The sequence below is a fragment of the Onychomys torridus genome, chromosome 6 (genome assembly GCF_903995425.1).
Source record: "Onychomys torridus chromosome 6, mOncTor1.1, whole genome shotgun sequence".
Lineage (NCBI taxonomy): Eukaryota > Metazoa > Chordata > Mammalia > Rodentia > Cricetidae > Onychomys > Onychomys torridus.
Genome location: NC_050448.1, coordinates 99,124,478 through 99,139,976, shown reverse-complemented (window position 1 = coordinate 99,139,976; position 15,499 = coordinate 99,124,478). Strand labels below are relative to the sequence as shown.

At 41.9% G+C, this 15,499-nt stretch overlaps 1 protein-coding gene across 3 annotated transcripts in view; it reads left to right on the top strand.

The window, feature by feature from the left end:
• Positions 1–1,569: 1,569 nt before the first annotated feature.
• LOC118585657 (bifunctional heparan sulfate N-deacetylase/N-sulfotransferase 3) overlaps positions 1,570–15,499 on the top strand; it is a 154,350-nt gene continuing 140,420 nt past the window's right edge. For 2 of the 3 annotated variants that reach the window (XR_004945220.1, XM_036190456.1), the window contains exons 1-2: positions 1,570–1,792; positions 14,127–15,265. Coding sequence is in view for 2 of the 3 variants with exons in the window: in XM_036190456.1 (XP_036046349.1) it covers positions 14,285–15,265 (981 nt within the window). In the remaining variant the exon portion in view is untranslated. Of the gene's footprint in view, positions 1,793–2,328; positions 2,465–14,126; positions 15,266–15,499 lie in introns of those variants that run through there. The other variant, XM_036190458.1, reaches the window with a different exon arrangement.

The window sequence follows — 15,499 nt, the reverse complement described above, 5'->3', positions numbered from 1 at the left end:
CATCTATTAGGGAAGGGGGTTGTGTGCCCGGGTATGAAGGTCAGAGGACAACTTATAGAAGTTGGTTCTCTCCTCCCACCACGTGCGGCTGTTCGGACTGAACTTAGGTTCTCTGACTTGGTGGCAAGTCTCTTCATTCTTGAGCCATCTCCCAACCAGAAGTTTCAGATGCCTGCATGGACACTATGGAGGCAGGGCAGGCTCTCTGGAGTAAGCATATAAACACAAACAGGGTGTTTCTTGGAAGACCATTCTTGGAAGACACAACACTCTCAAGAGAGACTCCAACAACAGAAAATAAAATTAGGAGATTCATTGTCATACCTGTCATCTAGCCAAAGAATTTTCCTCATCTAATACTTGGGTAGCTCCGGCAGAGATTGTTTCCCTCACTTCTCCATACTCTTGAAGCAAGAAAAAGATGCATTTTTTTTTCTGACTTGGAAAGAAGAAAGACAGAAGGCCAGATTAGGGATGTGGCTCAGTGGCATAGTATTTCCTTAATATCTACACGGTTCTGGGTTTCATCCCCAGCACCTCATAACACACACACACACACACACACACACACACACACACACACACACAAAATGCCAACTAATTCAAGATATTGTAATCTGAAGGCACTGTACATCTGAATGTCGTTATAAATGTCCTGTATACATCCAAATGTCTTCCTAAAATCATCAAGCAATATAAAGTGTTTGATTTCTCAATCATTTGTGTTCCTTTCACTTCTAGGTACCAGAAAATATAACCGGACCTGTCTTAAGCCAAAAGTCAGTTTATGGATTCATGTATGACAACACGTGAAGGTGGGAGGTATCTCAGTCTCACCGGAGTTCAAAGCGCACCAGATGTTTACATCCCTGAATAGGAGCGCTGTCTTCAGTCCTCAGAGGACCAACAACTGTGCTTCACTCGTCAGAACTCAATGTAAGACAGTACACTTGCATAGGCAGGGCCCCAAAACATCTAGAAATGGAATCTTTTGTCTCTGAATGGCTAAGCTTGGTCCCATACTAACCCTAACCACCAAGAAAACATGGTGCCACCTTTGGCCAGACCTGAGTTCAATTGCCCCACCAAGTCTGGGCATTGACCTATGTCACTTAAAGCAAGTGGGACGTAGCATGCTAGAGGTGGGGACTGGTCCTCTAAGTGTTATCATGTCCACAGAAATGTCCTTTACAAGTTACCATTGGTGGATTGCCCCTGGCGCAAACTGCTTTGCCTCGGCGTGGCCGACAGTGTATTTGAAGACGCCTTTGAGCTTTCACCCACCCTCACCTTGAATTTAAATGCCTCTGTATTTGTCTTTGGCCTTGAGCCTGTCTTATGGGCTGGAGGACCCGGCCTCTGGAGACTAGTGAGCAGAAGGAAAGCCCGCGGGATGTGCTATCCCGTGCAGGGCACCAGCACCTGTGGTGTGGCTCTGCCCGTCCCTGAACCCCTCCCGCAGCTCCGATTGTTGGCAGGAGCTGGGTCCTGGCTCGCGCCTCCTCCCGCTCCGGCAGGCGTGCGCAAGCTGCAGGCACCCGGGAGACTGCGCCGCGGCGTGGGGCGAGGACCGATCCCAGAGCGCGCCAGGGCGGGGCCCCTCCGCCCCGCTCCGCCCCGCCCCGAGAGCCTGGACCACTCGCCCTGCAAGCCCCGCCCGCCCGGCGCGCCCATCCCACTCGGCCGGCCCGCGAGCCGGTGCTGGGGGAGGCCGCCGCAGCGGTGGCCGCGCCGCGGTAGTGCGGAGACGAGGTGGACCGGGAAGCAGGATGCCGGCGCTCGGCAGCCCGAGGTAATCTCTAGGATGGCAGGCAGGTTCCACACCTAGGATCCCACCCCTGGCCACTTGAAATGCGGACTCTAGAAATAAATGGCAGCTCCACCACCGCAAGTTTCTCGCGACTGGAAACGAAGGGTCTCGAGATGGACACTCGTTGAATGTGTATTCCCCGTCTCCTTTTCCGTCTTAAATGCGTTGGTTTTAAACAATGCAAAGACAGACCTCCTGAGTCACTGCGGGTTGTAAATATAATACTGAAAGTTTTTGCATGGTGTGGTTCTTTGCTTTCGCGTGTTGATTAACCTGTTAACTCGAGCTAGTCAGAGATTGGCCTTTAAAATCTTCTTTGAGGAACAAGGGCAAGTTTCGCTGCTGCTTTCAGACATCTGGTATTTATCAGCTTAGTTAGCATCAGTCTTCCCTGAAGCGGTCCCAGCGCTGGTCCCTTGGAGATGGGTCGTGCATGTGTCACTCTTGCCCTCTAGTGCCTCACCCGCTTGGTAGCAGTCTGATGGCTAATATTAATGTTACATAACATGAGGGGACTGGCCAGCACTGGCCTTACTGCCACTTGCAAAGGCAGAAAGCCCAACAGAAGGTTGCACATGCTCCTCTTTCTGGTTTTTTTGTTTGTCAATTGAAACTTTTCCCTGCATCTTCCAACTCTCTGAACTTTAATTTCAGGTAAGTGCATCTGTTTATTTATACTTTGTATTGACAGTCCACTTAGAGGAGCTTTCAATAAGAGGTAACTTTGTTTTCATCCCATTCAGAATCACTGTACTGAACACATGCCTAATTTTGTTAACTAAGATATGTGAACTAGTAATGTATTTCATCATCTAAAGATCATTTTAAAGTTGCACTTTCTTTAGGTTAAAGAATTAAGGAGGTGACTCTCTGAGTTGGTTAAGATGGATACTAACAAATTCATTATGCAGTAGTAGCATGATTAATTAACTGCATGTCTTTTGGCTGTTCTGAATTTTGGAAATAATATTAAAGATTTAAACTCTAATCAGCAGTTAATCGTGTAGTCACAATGCTTAGCAAAGCTTCATATTTGATGTAGTTTAATAACATTTTAAGATGATATGATAGAAATGTTAGGTATAAATTGAAGCAAATAATTTGTCTAACTATTGAATAAAGAAGCTTTCAATCAAAAGAAAATAAATAGTTGGTTTTTTTTTTTTTCCATTTAATATAGCCACTTAGGGAAAGGGAATAGGGGAAAACCAAATTACATTCTCAGGAGCTTTGTCCGGTCACTTACCAACTACTTTTTTCAATATATGGGCACTGTTTAGACTTGAAACTCATTTAATACCTATATTTTTGTAAACACATTAGGATATAGTAACATCTGTAGTTTGGGAGAGCATTCAAGAAATCAGCATAAACAGATGAGTCCCTAATATTAGGTTTAAGGCACATGTTAAAATAGGGAGTCGGGATGGAGCTGAGCTCAGGTCCACTGTTTTTCTTTCTGTCCTTAGGAAATACCATATGATCCACTATGGAACAATACTGTTCATGAGGGCAGAATAATGAGAGGGTGTCTGCTATTCAGCTGAAAATATTTCTTTTCCTTTGTTCCAGTCATAATTCCTTGCCAGTTTTGTATTTGAGGAGGTTCAAATATAACTACAAATCTGAAAGAGCTGACTTTTAAGATTCTCCTAAGGATACTCATGGCTTGCATCAGCAGAGGCTTCCTCCTGCCTTCTCTACTTAGCACTGAGTCTGTACTATGCTGTCTTTGTCCTCTCTGGGCTATCTACGGTAAAGCAGGAGGCTTGGCTCTTCCTGGAAGCAAATACCAACTGAGTTCGTAATTTACCCTCCAGTCTTTCTCGGGTTACTAACATGTTTGAGATCAAATGAGGTTTCTATCTCTTTGTAGAGAATTTTGTAACGGTTTGGTTTGGTTTAGGTCTACTATAATCTTCTCTTGGAATAAAATTTCTCAAAGAAAAATCTTATTTCTGAACGTTCCAGCAAATAAGGGATTCACTTTGTGTTGTAATTGGAAGATTTGCTGAGAACCCTTTCTTCCTTTGAACCACGTCGCTCTCTGAAGAAGCTATTAGGATCTACAGTTGAAAAGTGCAGGGACGTCTTTATTTAAACACTTTAAAGCCATAAAGAGAGCATCATTGTTTTACTTTGATTCAAGATACCTGATTATATGGATTCATTTATCACGGCTGAGGTTTCACCTAATATTTGGTAGTTATGGTCAACTTCTAAACTGGCAAGTATATTTGCTGAGTTATTTCCAAAGGACACTAGTTAAATACATATGTTTATGGTTCCTCTGAACTTTATATGAGAACAAAGAAATAGAATTGAAGATAACCGCACTATTCCCAGCTGCTCAACAACTTAGACAGCAATGCTACTTCCTTTCCCCATGATGTGGTCACTGCAGAGGAGCAGGCCACAGACATGCAGGACCTGTGAAGGCTGGTACAGATGCTACTGCGTCACAAGTGTATCAGCTGTGCTCTAAAGATCATTCATCTGAACCATACTAAAAAATTATATTATTTAAGTTCCCCTTATAATTGTAGAAAACAATTAAGCTACAGCCCTTGTCATTTTAGTAAAATCTATACAAGTAGCTGGTTATCATAGTGAGTACTTTTTATAATTTCATTTTTATTTTATGTGTATGAGTACTTTTCCTGCATGTATGTATTTGTGCCATGTGCTTGACTTGTGCCTGTGAAGGTCAGAAGAGAGCATCAGATCAGCTGGAACTGGAATTACAAATGATTGTGAGCCACCATATGGGTGCTGGGAACTGAACCTGGATCCTCCGCAAGAGCAGCAAGTGCTCTTAACCACTGAGCCATCTCTCTGGCTCTGATTTATGCTTTTGTATTATTCTAAATATTTTGATCAGTTTCATGCAAGTTACATGGCTAGAAAGAAGCTCGGCCCTATTATGACTAGTGCCCATAACACACAATTTCACAACATTTCTCAAATTACTGAGGGCTATAATTGTTGAATACCTGTTGCTAAACCAGAGTTTATAAACATCCAGCATTGTAGACCTTAACTGCAACCCGTAATTGTCTCAATCATGGCATTCATTTTACATACAGGCCAAGCTTCAATCCTTTTGTTTAATTACAATGCTTGTAAAAGTCGCAGTGGACTGGATTTCAGTCCTGGCTCTGCCATGACAAAGTCCCCAGAAAGCCCTCTCTGGCTCTGGGATTGGTTTTGTCACCCTAGTAATGATCTCAGAGACTCTTCCCTGGCCTTTTGTCAAGAACTGTAGAAATCCTATGAAAAGCCATTAGAGGGTGACTGTTAGAGAGTTTTTTCTAGAGCTGTTAGCAGTTAAAATAACAGTTACTGCCATTTACCTTATACAGTCACTGTTGACACACTTCACATATAAAATTTTAATATGTGCAGTCTTCATGAAACCCCTTCCAGCTAGATACTATCCCCGTTTATACTGAGGCACTAAGAGATGAACTATGTAAGATTACACCTCTGTCCAGCAGTGGAGCTGGAATTCAGTCTGAATCTAGCTTCAAATGCACAAGGCAGTAACCACTGCTCTCTTCTGTCAGCATATCTGCTGTCAGATGTGCCTGTTTGACATGCCTCTTGCTATAACGGAAACAATCCAGGTTCTTCTCCAACCATTTCATACCATTCTACCCTAGCATAGGAAATAAGGCATTTATAAGCTATCAATTCAGAAGGTATTTGCTGAGCATGGATTCTGTACCAGATGTAAAGCAGTATCCAGGATGATTAAATGTAGCACATTGCTTAATGAAGTATAAACAGTCAAATTTAGTTGCTACTCTAACTGCTTGGTGTCCACAGAAGAAGAGGAAATTTTAATCTGACTTCGCTGTGGATGAATTTCTAGGCTAGAGCCATGGGACTAGCACCCACACCCTAGTCAGAATGCCCTATTGCCTTCTGCAGGCTTCAGTTCCTACTTTGGACCCAGTTTCTCTCTACAGATTGACCATCTTGCCTTTTCTGGCTTATGTAATCTACCTAAAACATAGTTCACAATCATACAGCCAGACTGCATCTTGTAGGAAAGACACCAATGACTCCCTGGTTCTCAGATATGTTGTGAACAGATTACATGATTAGTGCTGCTGAATGTGCCTGCCATTAGGTGCATATTCTAGCTTCACCTAAGAAATAATAGACAGATGTTCTTCCCCTTCAGCTTTACATGCAGGCCAAACAGGCAGCAAACTGCAATGTGATGCTTTTCTTCTCTGCCTTGCTTGATGGCATAACTCTGAAGGAAATGAGCTAACAATGATCTTCCCTTCATGACTTCTAAATACTAAGAGGATGGGGACATTATGGTAGTCATTTTCTTTTTAATTTACTATACAAAGCTAATGATCCCAAGCGCAGCTTTCCTCCCATCCATTCTTAACAGCCCCTGTTCCAGAGACAGAGTGCTTTCTTGATAGTCCTCCACAGAAGTCAATTTCTTATGTGCCTACCACAGCAGGGTTCAATTAACATGACACAACTTCCCACATTCTTTCTGAGAGACAAGCATGTTCGTTGTCAGATTTTAATACTGCTAAATTACTTTTAGCATAGTCAGTAAGAAGTAGTTGAAGGCTCCCAATGCATTTTTCAACACATACATAATGAATCTGAGAAAGAGGAATATTGTTTAGACTCCAGTGTTTTTCAACTGTGTTAGAACTTGTGGCTCCTTAGTTACTAATACTCATTTTCTAGATGGCCATTTATTTTACATTTTATGTTCTGCCAATTTCCACACAGTTCTATTTCCATTTGAAATTGATTTTTGCTTTAATATGATGGTAGGTGTCAGTGGAAGAGAGATGTTACCTTGGTAAACCAGTCCTTCTTCTTGCAGAAACTGTAGAACCTTACAAAATGTTTGTATATATTCAGTTCCTCCCTACATGTTTGGAATGGCTTGTGATTCCAAAGATAATTACACCTTCACTTTTTCTTAATGAAAAATAATTAGAAAATGGCTGATGTTTCTTTGTGGAATCTTTTTTTTTTTTTTTTTAAGATACATCCAAAGAAAATCTAACCACACTAAATTCTGCAAAATATCAGAATTGACAAATAGAATCCAAGTGAGAGGTACATTCTGTAGGTCCTGATTTATGGCTCTGGTCAAGATGGTCATTGCTGCTCTCAATGTTTATATTATTGACCTGACTGTTTGAGGCCAGTGTGATTGATAGTTTGACTTGAGTATTGCCCTAGTTTGTGAATGAGCTGCTATTTATAAAATTGAGTAAAGGCCCCTTTTCATCCATTGAACAAGTATTTAATGTGATGTTCTATTAAGAACTGTTTTTTGTTTTGTTTTGTTTTGTTTTGTTTTGTCACTGAGAACAAAGTGAACCATACAAGTACTCACACATGCTTCTCCATCTATGGAGAACACTACATAGAACATCACAAGACTAGAAATTGTGGGATGTGCCACAGAAAAGGTACAGGGCAATGGGAAGATGTTTCATCAGCAAGGCATTGCAGATCTGGGATTGATGGGTGACCTCTATGAGCTGAGACATTTATTCTTAGAATTAAGATACAGCAGATGAAATGAAGAAAAATCTTCCAGATATAGGCAATACCATGTGAAAAGATCCTGAGACAAGGAGATGGTCTCTTTGGGAGAGTAAGAGAAAACACACTTTACTGGAGTGGACCACACCATCTGATCAAGCAATACAGGTCAGGTAGGGTACTAACCACACAGGGTCTGATGGCCATGTGTAGAAATTTGAATTTTAATCAGCAATTTTTGCAGCCTTTGATAAAACTCTAGCTCTAAAAAAACAATTCGAGTTCCACTTTGATGCCACATGGAAGAAAAGTAGTGGGGATTGGTCACATCTGTGCAGGGTTCTTTGCATTATGGTTTCATGTCTTCTGGATGAGGAGAGATGTACCTGAATGAAATAAGTTTGGGGAAATGGAGTTGGATAGGCATGGTTTCATTTATACATGCTGGGATGAAATGAAAGACTGTCAAGCATGAACCATTAGGTGCTGTGTGGAGACAGAGGAATTCAGGCTGTTGTGGATCAACCTTTCATTTTAGAAGGAAACTTAAGTGGGGGTGTTTACAGGCAAGTGATACAGAAAATGTTCTAAAGGGAGAGAGGCTTCTTAAGACAGGAAGTTAGCAACACTAAATTGTTCCAGGAAGTCCATGAAATTGACCAAATTCACTAGGACCCTCCCTCTTTCAAGAGTACACAGACTATAAAGACTTCCAAGAGTCACTCTCCTATGAGAAGACAAGCTTCAAAGAAGTCTCTCAAACAGTCCCAGCCCCTGGAAGAAGCAGAGACCAGGAAATCTGCCTAGACAAAACAGATGAGTGGTGCAGCCTAGAAGAGGCTTAGACCAACTGGGCCACCTGGAATAGACACTCTCCAACCTGCTACTGCAGGTTGTACAGTGTGCTCCAGGCTGACAGCCCTGCTGATCTGTCATGTTGGGGTGGGCTTTGGTGATGCAACCATCTTTGTGTCATTTCTGCTTCTGTAAGTAAGTAGCCCCTCACCCCTATTCCTATAAGTAACCCCAACAAAACTCATTGGTTCACCAAAGTGGCCTTTGATGGTGTATTGACTAGTTTTGTGTGTCAAATTGACACAAGCCAGAGTAAACAGAAAGGAAGAAGTCCCAGTTGAGGAATACCTCCATGAGATCCAGCTGTAAGGCATTTTCTCAATTACTGATCAATGCAGCGGGTGTGGAGGTGGGACACACAACTCAGCCCAGGTGCCATCCCTGGGCTGGTGGTCCTGGGTTCTATAAGAAAGCAGGCTGAGCAAGCCATGGAGAGCAAGTCAGTAAGCAGCTCCCTTCATGCCCCTGTGTCAGCTCCTGACTCTTGAGATCCTGCCATGTTTGAGTTCCTGTCCTGACTTCCTTTGGTGATGAACAGCAATGTGGAGGGTGTAAGCCAAATAAACCCTTTCCTCCCCAACTTGGTTTTTTATCATGTTGTTTCATTGCAGTACTGGAACCCCAACTAAGACAGGTGGTTTCCATACGTTGTCATCAGCTGGGATAAGGAAACATTTGTTCCTATCTCTCCAGGGAAAAGTCGTCACACAGCATAGACAGACGATCGCAAATTCAATGTTGAATAAGTTGAGTTTGCTTTCAAATGATTCCATTGGAGTCAACTGGCTACACAGTTGATGTGACTTTATATTGCTATTTTATCAAGTTTCTGGTTGTTTTTGAAGAACTAGCCCTTAGGCTGTGGGTGTCTGGGATTCAAATAAGCATTTTGAATTTATTGGAGAGTAGATGGTAATAAAAACCAGGGAATGTGTGACTCATCTAAGGAAAGAGAGGGTAGGAAGAAGCCCATGGATGTGGTGGTGTGATGCCTCTGATTAAGCCTCCTCCTTTGCTTAGAAGCCCACGTGACTCTCCAAGAGTTGGTATCTGTACATGCTGCAACTCCACTCAAGGTGAAATGTGCAGCTGCCCTTATGGTGCTCAGTGAACTTTAATTGTCAGATATTTCTGTCATGGTTCATTTCTATATCAGTCTTCCTAATAATTAAAAACAAGTTGCTTTGTGTATTCATTCTCTGTATATCAGATGCTATTCTGAGAGAGTTTAATGGTTTATACTCCAGTCTCTAATCATAGGTCGTGATGCTATATGGGATTGAGGTAATGAATGTGGGGTTGTAAAAATTCAACAATACTAAGAGGTTTCTGAATGTGCAGTGACCACAGGTTGGCTCACAGTCCAACCTGTGATGAAGCTGAGTTGCATGTGTTGGTGCTAGCCCAGGCTGTATCACACAGTTTCAGACCAGCTTTGGTTCAGGACAAGCAGCAGGCAGTGCCACATGTGTGCACAGTGATGAAGCTGCCGGAGAGGCTTCAGCTCAAGTTTGGGAGCATGCATACGAAGTTTTCCACTCTTGAGTACAATGTTTAGTTATAGAAAACAGACTCAATATTTTCCTGCCGTTATTCCTCAGCATGTAGCTATCAAGTGAGTATTTCTTTGGATTTTATTATTTTAGATTGTTGAGCTTTTAAAATTGCTGTTTGAGTCACTGACTTGAGTTTCATAAAAAAGTTGTTAAATTAATGTAGGCTTAAGAATAGAACATAATTTTCAACAATTTCTGAAATGGCTCTGAACATGTGTCTGCCATTTTGTTGCTATGTATTTATGCAAAGCAGTATTCTCGGCATTGATGATCATAAAAATCAAAGTATTAATCCACTCTGAAAAGCTGTACATTCTGAAGCAGCAAATGTTCAGCAATGCTTAATTCTTTGTATGAAAATAAATAAGAACATCTATCTTCTTAGTATGCAAATTTGCTTTAATGTTTAAGAAGTGGTAAAATCATATATGTATATATACATATATATGTATGTATTTACTCCATAAGTTTTTTAAAAATAATTTTATGATTTGTCAGCAATAAATAATAAATTTATATATTAGTTTACATACCTATATGCCCAGGGTCACATGAAAGTTTCTTGAATGAAAAAGGGTTGTGAGATAAAAGGTTAAGAAGTCTTCTTTAATACCATTGTCCTTCAGAACCCTAGCATGTAAAGCTCTCAGGAGAGGCACAGCTGAGGCATCCATGCTCGTTGCTCCTCTAGTCATAAGATCTGGGGAATGGAATCAGTCTAGATGTGTGGTACATAGGCACAATGGGATTTTATTCAGCGGTTCAGGAACAATGAACATTTTAAGAAACTGAATAGAACTGCAAAACATCATATGTGATATACCCAAGGCTCAGAAAGACAAATAGAATCTACATATGGGAGAGAACATAGACTAACTCTAACTCCCAGTATGGTATATCTAGGTGAGGGTCAGCGTGGGTAATGTCAGAAATTAGAACTGGACCATGAGACTGGAGAGAAGGAGGCTTTGGAGCAGACAGTAGGACAAAAGTGAGGAGAAATACTGGGAATAAAGGGGTACAGAAGGAAAGAGGGATGAGTAGAAGAAGGACTGCAGCAGTGGAATCAAGCAAAATGAAATATGTATGAAAATGTCACATGAAAGCTTGTTATAGTGTAAGTTAATTTAAAAAATTAATATGCAAGATTACAAGTAAACTCAAGGATGTAGCACTGCACAGTGCCACTGCTTCCGTGTGAGGAAGCTGTACCTAAAGTGTCCCTTTCGTATATGCCCCTGGCAAGGAAGAGAAGGCAACATGCTGTAAGTCTCTTGGGTGCACCCTGTCAGCTCATCTTGCACAAGCTGTGACATCTTGGGCCTGTTGCTCAGTCTCTAGAGAGTCAGGACAAGGTCTGCACAGGCCAACTGCTCTTAATACCTTTGAAGCTATTGCTCCAACTTCCTAGGTGGTACTTCCTTCAGGATGCCTACAGGAGAACCTCCTGAAGAGAAAATATGAAGCTGGGCCAACCTTCCTGTACCTGTGTTTGTTCACAATGCTGCCTACATAGTTTATTTTCCAAATGTAACACACATTTTTAAATGTCATTCAGCCTCCTTTCCTCATCCTAAAATGACTAGAAAGCATAATGCCTCACAGCCATAAATTCTGTAGTGCTGGTGGAGACCCTGACATGCTGCTCAGTGTGCTTGTTTCTTTAGTTATCACAGAACCCTTGAAAATGAGGAAAAGCCAGTAATTTCTCATGTATTTGTGGGAGCATTTCAAAACTTCAACGTATAAAGTGTTTTCCTATTGATCTTGGTTTTTAAAACTTTTTCTGTGAAAAATAACAAGATACCCTTTGCCTTTGAAAATGTCAGCCTAACAAGGAGCAGACACACTGAACAAATAGTTTTGCCAACAATATTTTAGGAAGATTCACATTAAAGGTTCACATGGGGATGATCTGACCTAAAAGGGAAAAAGGCTAGCTAGAGCTAGAGTTTTCCTGAAAAACTGAGTTTGTGTAGCTTGTTGAGATTTCAAAGATTCTCTTGTCTTCGGGCAATAACTTGATAGAGTGCACTGCTCCTGTGCATACTGTCATACAGCAGTTACCCTGCCTGGCTGTATCTGAAATGAACAGCACCAGCTCAGGTTCATTTCCCCTTGAAGCTTTGTGCTTCCATTACTGACCTTTAGCTTTTAATCCTCAAGTGTGCCTCTACTCCAACCATAATTTCTGCTCTTCTCCCATGAGTTTCTTCATTCACATTCTCCCTGATGTCCACCTTAGTCTGGACTCGGGTCGCTTCCCATGGAATCGCAGCAGCAGCCCTTACCTAGCGCATCTCTGGTGTCTTCGCTCCGTCCTGTGTAGCATGGACAGTCTGTCCTTTCACCATTGCATGCTCACTGCCCCACTAACGGCTCAAGCACACTGTTTTCATTGACTTTCTGTTCACATCATCTAATGCTATTTCTGATGTGAAAGACATGTGTTAATCTGCTGTACTTTTTAACCAAATACTATTTCCAATTTTACTGCAGTACCTAGTGTCATAGAATTAGTTTATTCCCACTCTTGGACAAACACACTGTAGTCATATGGTTTCTTCTGCCTGGCCAGAGATTTTTCCTGACCTTCCCTCCCATCCTCACATCCATGCCTTCACCACTGTGTTAGGTGTTCCTTAGGGGCTGTGGCTCCCGGGAACTGTCACTGACTTCCCCATGTCTTATTGATCTCTCTCTCTCTCTCTCTCTCTCTCTCTCTCTCTCTCTCTCACTCTCACTCTTTCTCTCCCTCTCCTTTTCTCTCCCCTTCCCTCCCTCCCTCCCTCCATCCCTCTCAGAAGGTACAAAAATGTCTTACTTTTAAACACAATTTGCCATGTATGATAGTGTTGGCTGTTTTCTATCTTAAGTCACATCTTACCATGTGTGACATAGTGTTGGCTGTTGTCTCCCAGGTCTCATTGCTGTTGGTGAATCCATCTTTACAGATGCAGTGATTGTTCCTAATTTCAGTTCTGTGCTGTCTTCAGTATTGACTACAGCACTAATCTCAAATTAGTTTTTCGGTAATTACCTCATGGCTGATTGCAGAGCAATTTGTGGGTGGTTTTTTGTTGTAGGTAGTTCTCTCTCTGTGTGTGTCTCTCTGTCTCTCTATCTCTCTATGTCTCTTTCTGTCTCTCTGTCTCTGTCTCTCTCTGTCTCTTTCTCTCTCTGTCTCTCTCTCTGTCTCTGTCTCTCTCTGTCTCTCTCTCTCTGTCTCTCTCTGTCTCTCTCTGTCTCTCTCTCTCTCTCTCTCTCTCTCTCTCTCTCTCTCTGTGTGTGTGTGTGTGTGTGAGAGAGAGAGAGAGAGAGAGAGATTTATATTGACATTTATCACATGCCAGGGAGTTATGATTGCATTTACTGCACATTCAATAAAGCAGACACCCAACATGAAACCCAGCAATTTTTAGCAACTATAATCATTAATAGTCATGGGTAACCTTAAAAGATACATTATGACATTAACATGAAGTAGAAGTGTCTAATAAACCTACAGGCACAATGAGCCGTTGAATTTAATAAGTTCTACCAACAGTCACTGAGCTTATTTAATGCTGGGAACAAGGCTACAATGATAGATAAATGAGGATTTAATTCTGCCTTCTTAAAGCTTCCACCCCAACAGGAAGGATGATTTAAAACAAAATTTTAATTATTATGGTAGTAAGTACAAGGGAGAAGATTTTCCCATGACCATGTGTTATCTACTAGGTCTTTGCAGGTTTGAAAAGTCAGAAAATTTGCCAAGAGAATTGTGTGGGCAAAATCAGTTTTCCACATTTACATGTCCTAGGGATGGCTCTTTCATGACAGACTCAGAAGTTAATATGCTTGCCTCTGCCTGTTCCTATAGCACCATGCCCTGAAAGAGGGGGGAACACCATCAGTTCAGTCCATCCTGAGGTTTTCACAACTACAAGAAAAAGCATGGGGCAGGAAGTGACTGTTTGTGAGTCCACACTGAGGCTAAAGTTGGCCATGGGCAAATGAGGCATTTGTTTGAAAAGATTTGCAGAGAAGCCAGGCATGGTAGTTAATGCCTATAATCCCAGCACTAGAGAGGCTGAGGCAGGAGGATTCAGAGTTCTAGAGATCCAGCCCCACCTGGCTACATAATAAGATAATGGGCAAAAATAGATAGTGACCATGTATTGAGTGGAGCCCTCTTCCTCATTCTATCCCTCACTAGTCCTCATCCACAGCTGTAAGAAGAAAGCAAGATTTTCTAATGTCACTTAACACCAACTGATCTGCTTATAACCTGCCATGGAAGGTAGCCAATATGATAAAAACTCACTCATTTTGATACCAAAGACAGAATGTTTTATACTCTGTCCTATTCTATTTTTCAGACTGTATTTCCTGTGAGTCCTGATTGCATAATCCAGATGTGCTGCAATGGTGACATAAACTGTTGACTGAGACCAGGGGCGTGGCTGAAACTCCATCCTTTCTCCTATTTTTTTTTTAATGGTGCTTCTATTGGAATAGTCAAAGAAGTCCACCCAACATGAGTTGTATCATGAAACTTCACAGACACTTGCAGAGAACACTGATTCTGCTTGCCACTTTTTGTATGGTTAGCATTATTATCTCTGCTTACTACCTGTACAGTGGCTACAAACAGGAAAGTGAACTCTCTGGGAGGGCTTCAGAAGTGGACTGTGGTGACCTCCAGCACATACCCTCCAGGCTGATGGAAGTGAAGAGGACAATGCTTTCTGATGCTTCAAGGACAGATCCCACAGTCCTGGTGTTTGTGGAGAGCCAGTACTCATCTCTCGGCCAAGACATCATTATGATGCTAGAATCCATTCGATTCCACTATCACACTGAAATCGCTCCTGGAAAGGGGGATCTTCCAGCCCTTACAGACAATGTGAAAGGCAAATATGTTCTCATTATATATGAGAATATTTTAAAGTATATAAACATGGACTCTTGGAATAGAAGCCTCTTAGATAAATACTGTGTGGAGTATGGTGTGGGTATCATTGGGTTCCACAAAACCAGTGAGAAAAACCTCCAGAGCTTTCAGTTCAGAGGTTTCCCCTTTTCCATAAGTGGAAACCTGGCAGTGAAAGATTGCTGTATTAATCCTCACTCCCCATTGCTTCGTGTGACCAAATCATCCAAGCTGGACAGAGGTTCTTTACCTGGAACTGACTGGACAGTTTTTCAGATTAACCACTCCACCTACCAGCCAGTGATATTTGCCAAAGTTAAGACTCCAGAAAACCTTTCTCCACCCATCTCTAAAGGTGCTTTTTATGCCACTATCATACATGACCTGGGGCTTCATGATGGGATCCAGCGTGTTCTTTTTGGCAACAACTTGAACTTTTGGCTGCACAAGCTCATTTTCATAGACGCCATCTCCTTCCTGTCAGGGAAGAGGCTGACATTGTCCTTGGACAGATACATCCTTGTGGACATTGATGACATATTTGTGGGGAAGGAGGGAACAAGGATGAACACCAATGATGTGAAGGTAAGGCCCTGTTATCTTAGAGTTCCCTAGTTGACAACTTCCCCAAGACAATAGCACTCCTGTCTTCTGACTGACTTTTCTAGGACATGGGACTTCTGTTTCATCAAGAGAATTTGGGAGAAAGTAGTGTAGTTGGGTTACCCTAATCTTATATGACCTAAGTTCCTAATAGATTTCTATCTGAATTGGGAAAAATTAAGACTGCACTAAAATATTAAGTGTGGTGAGATCCAG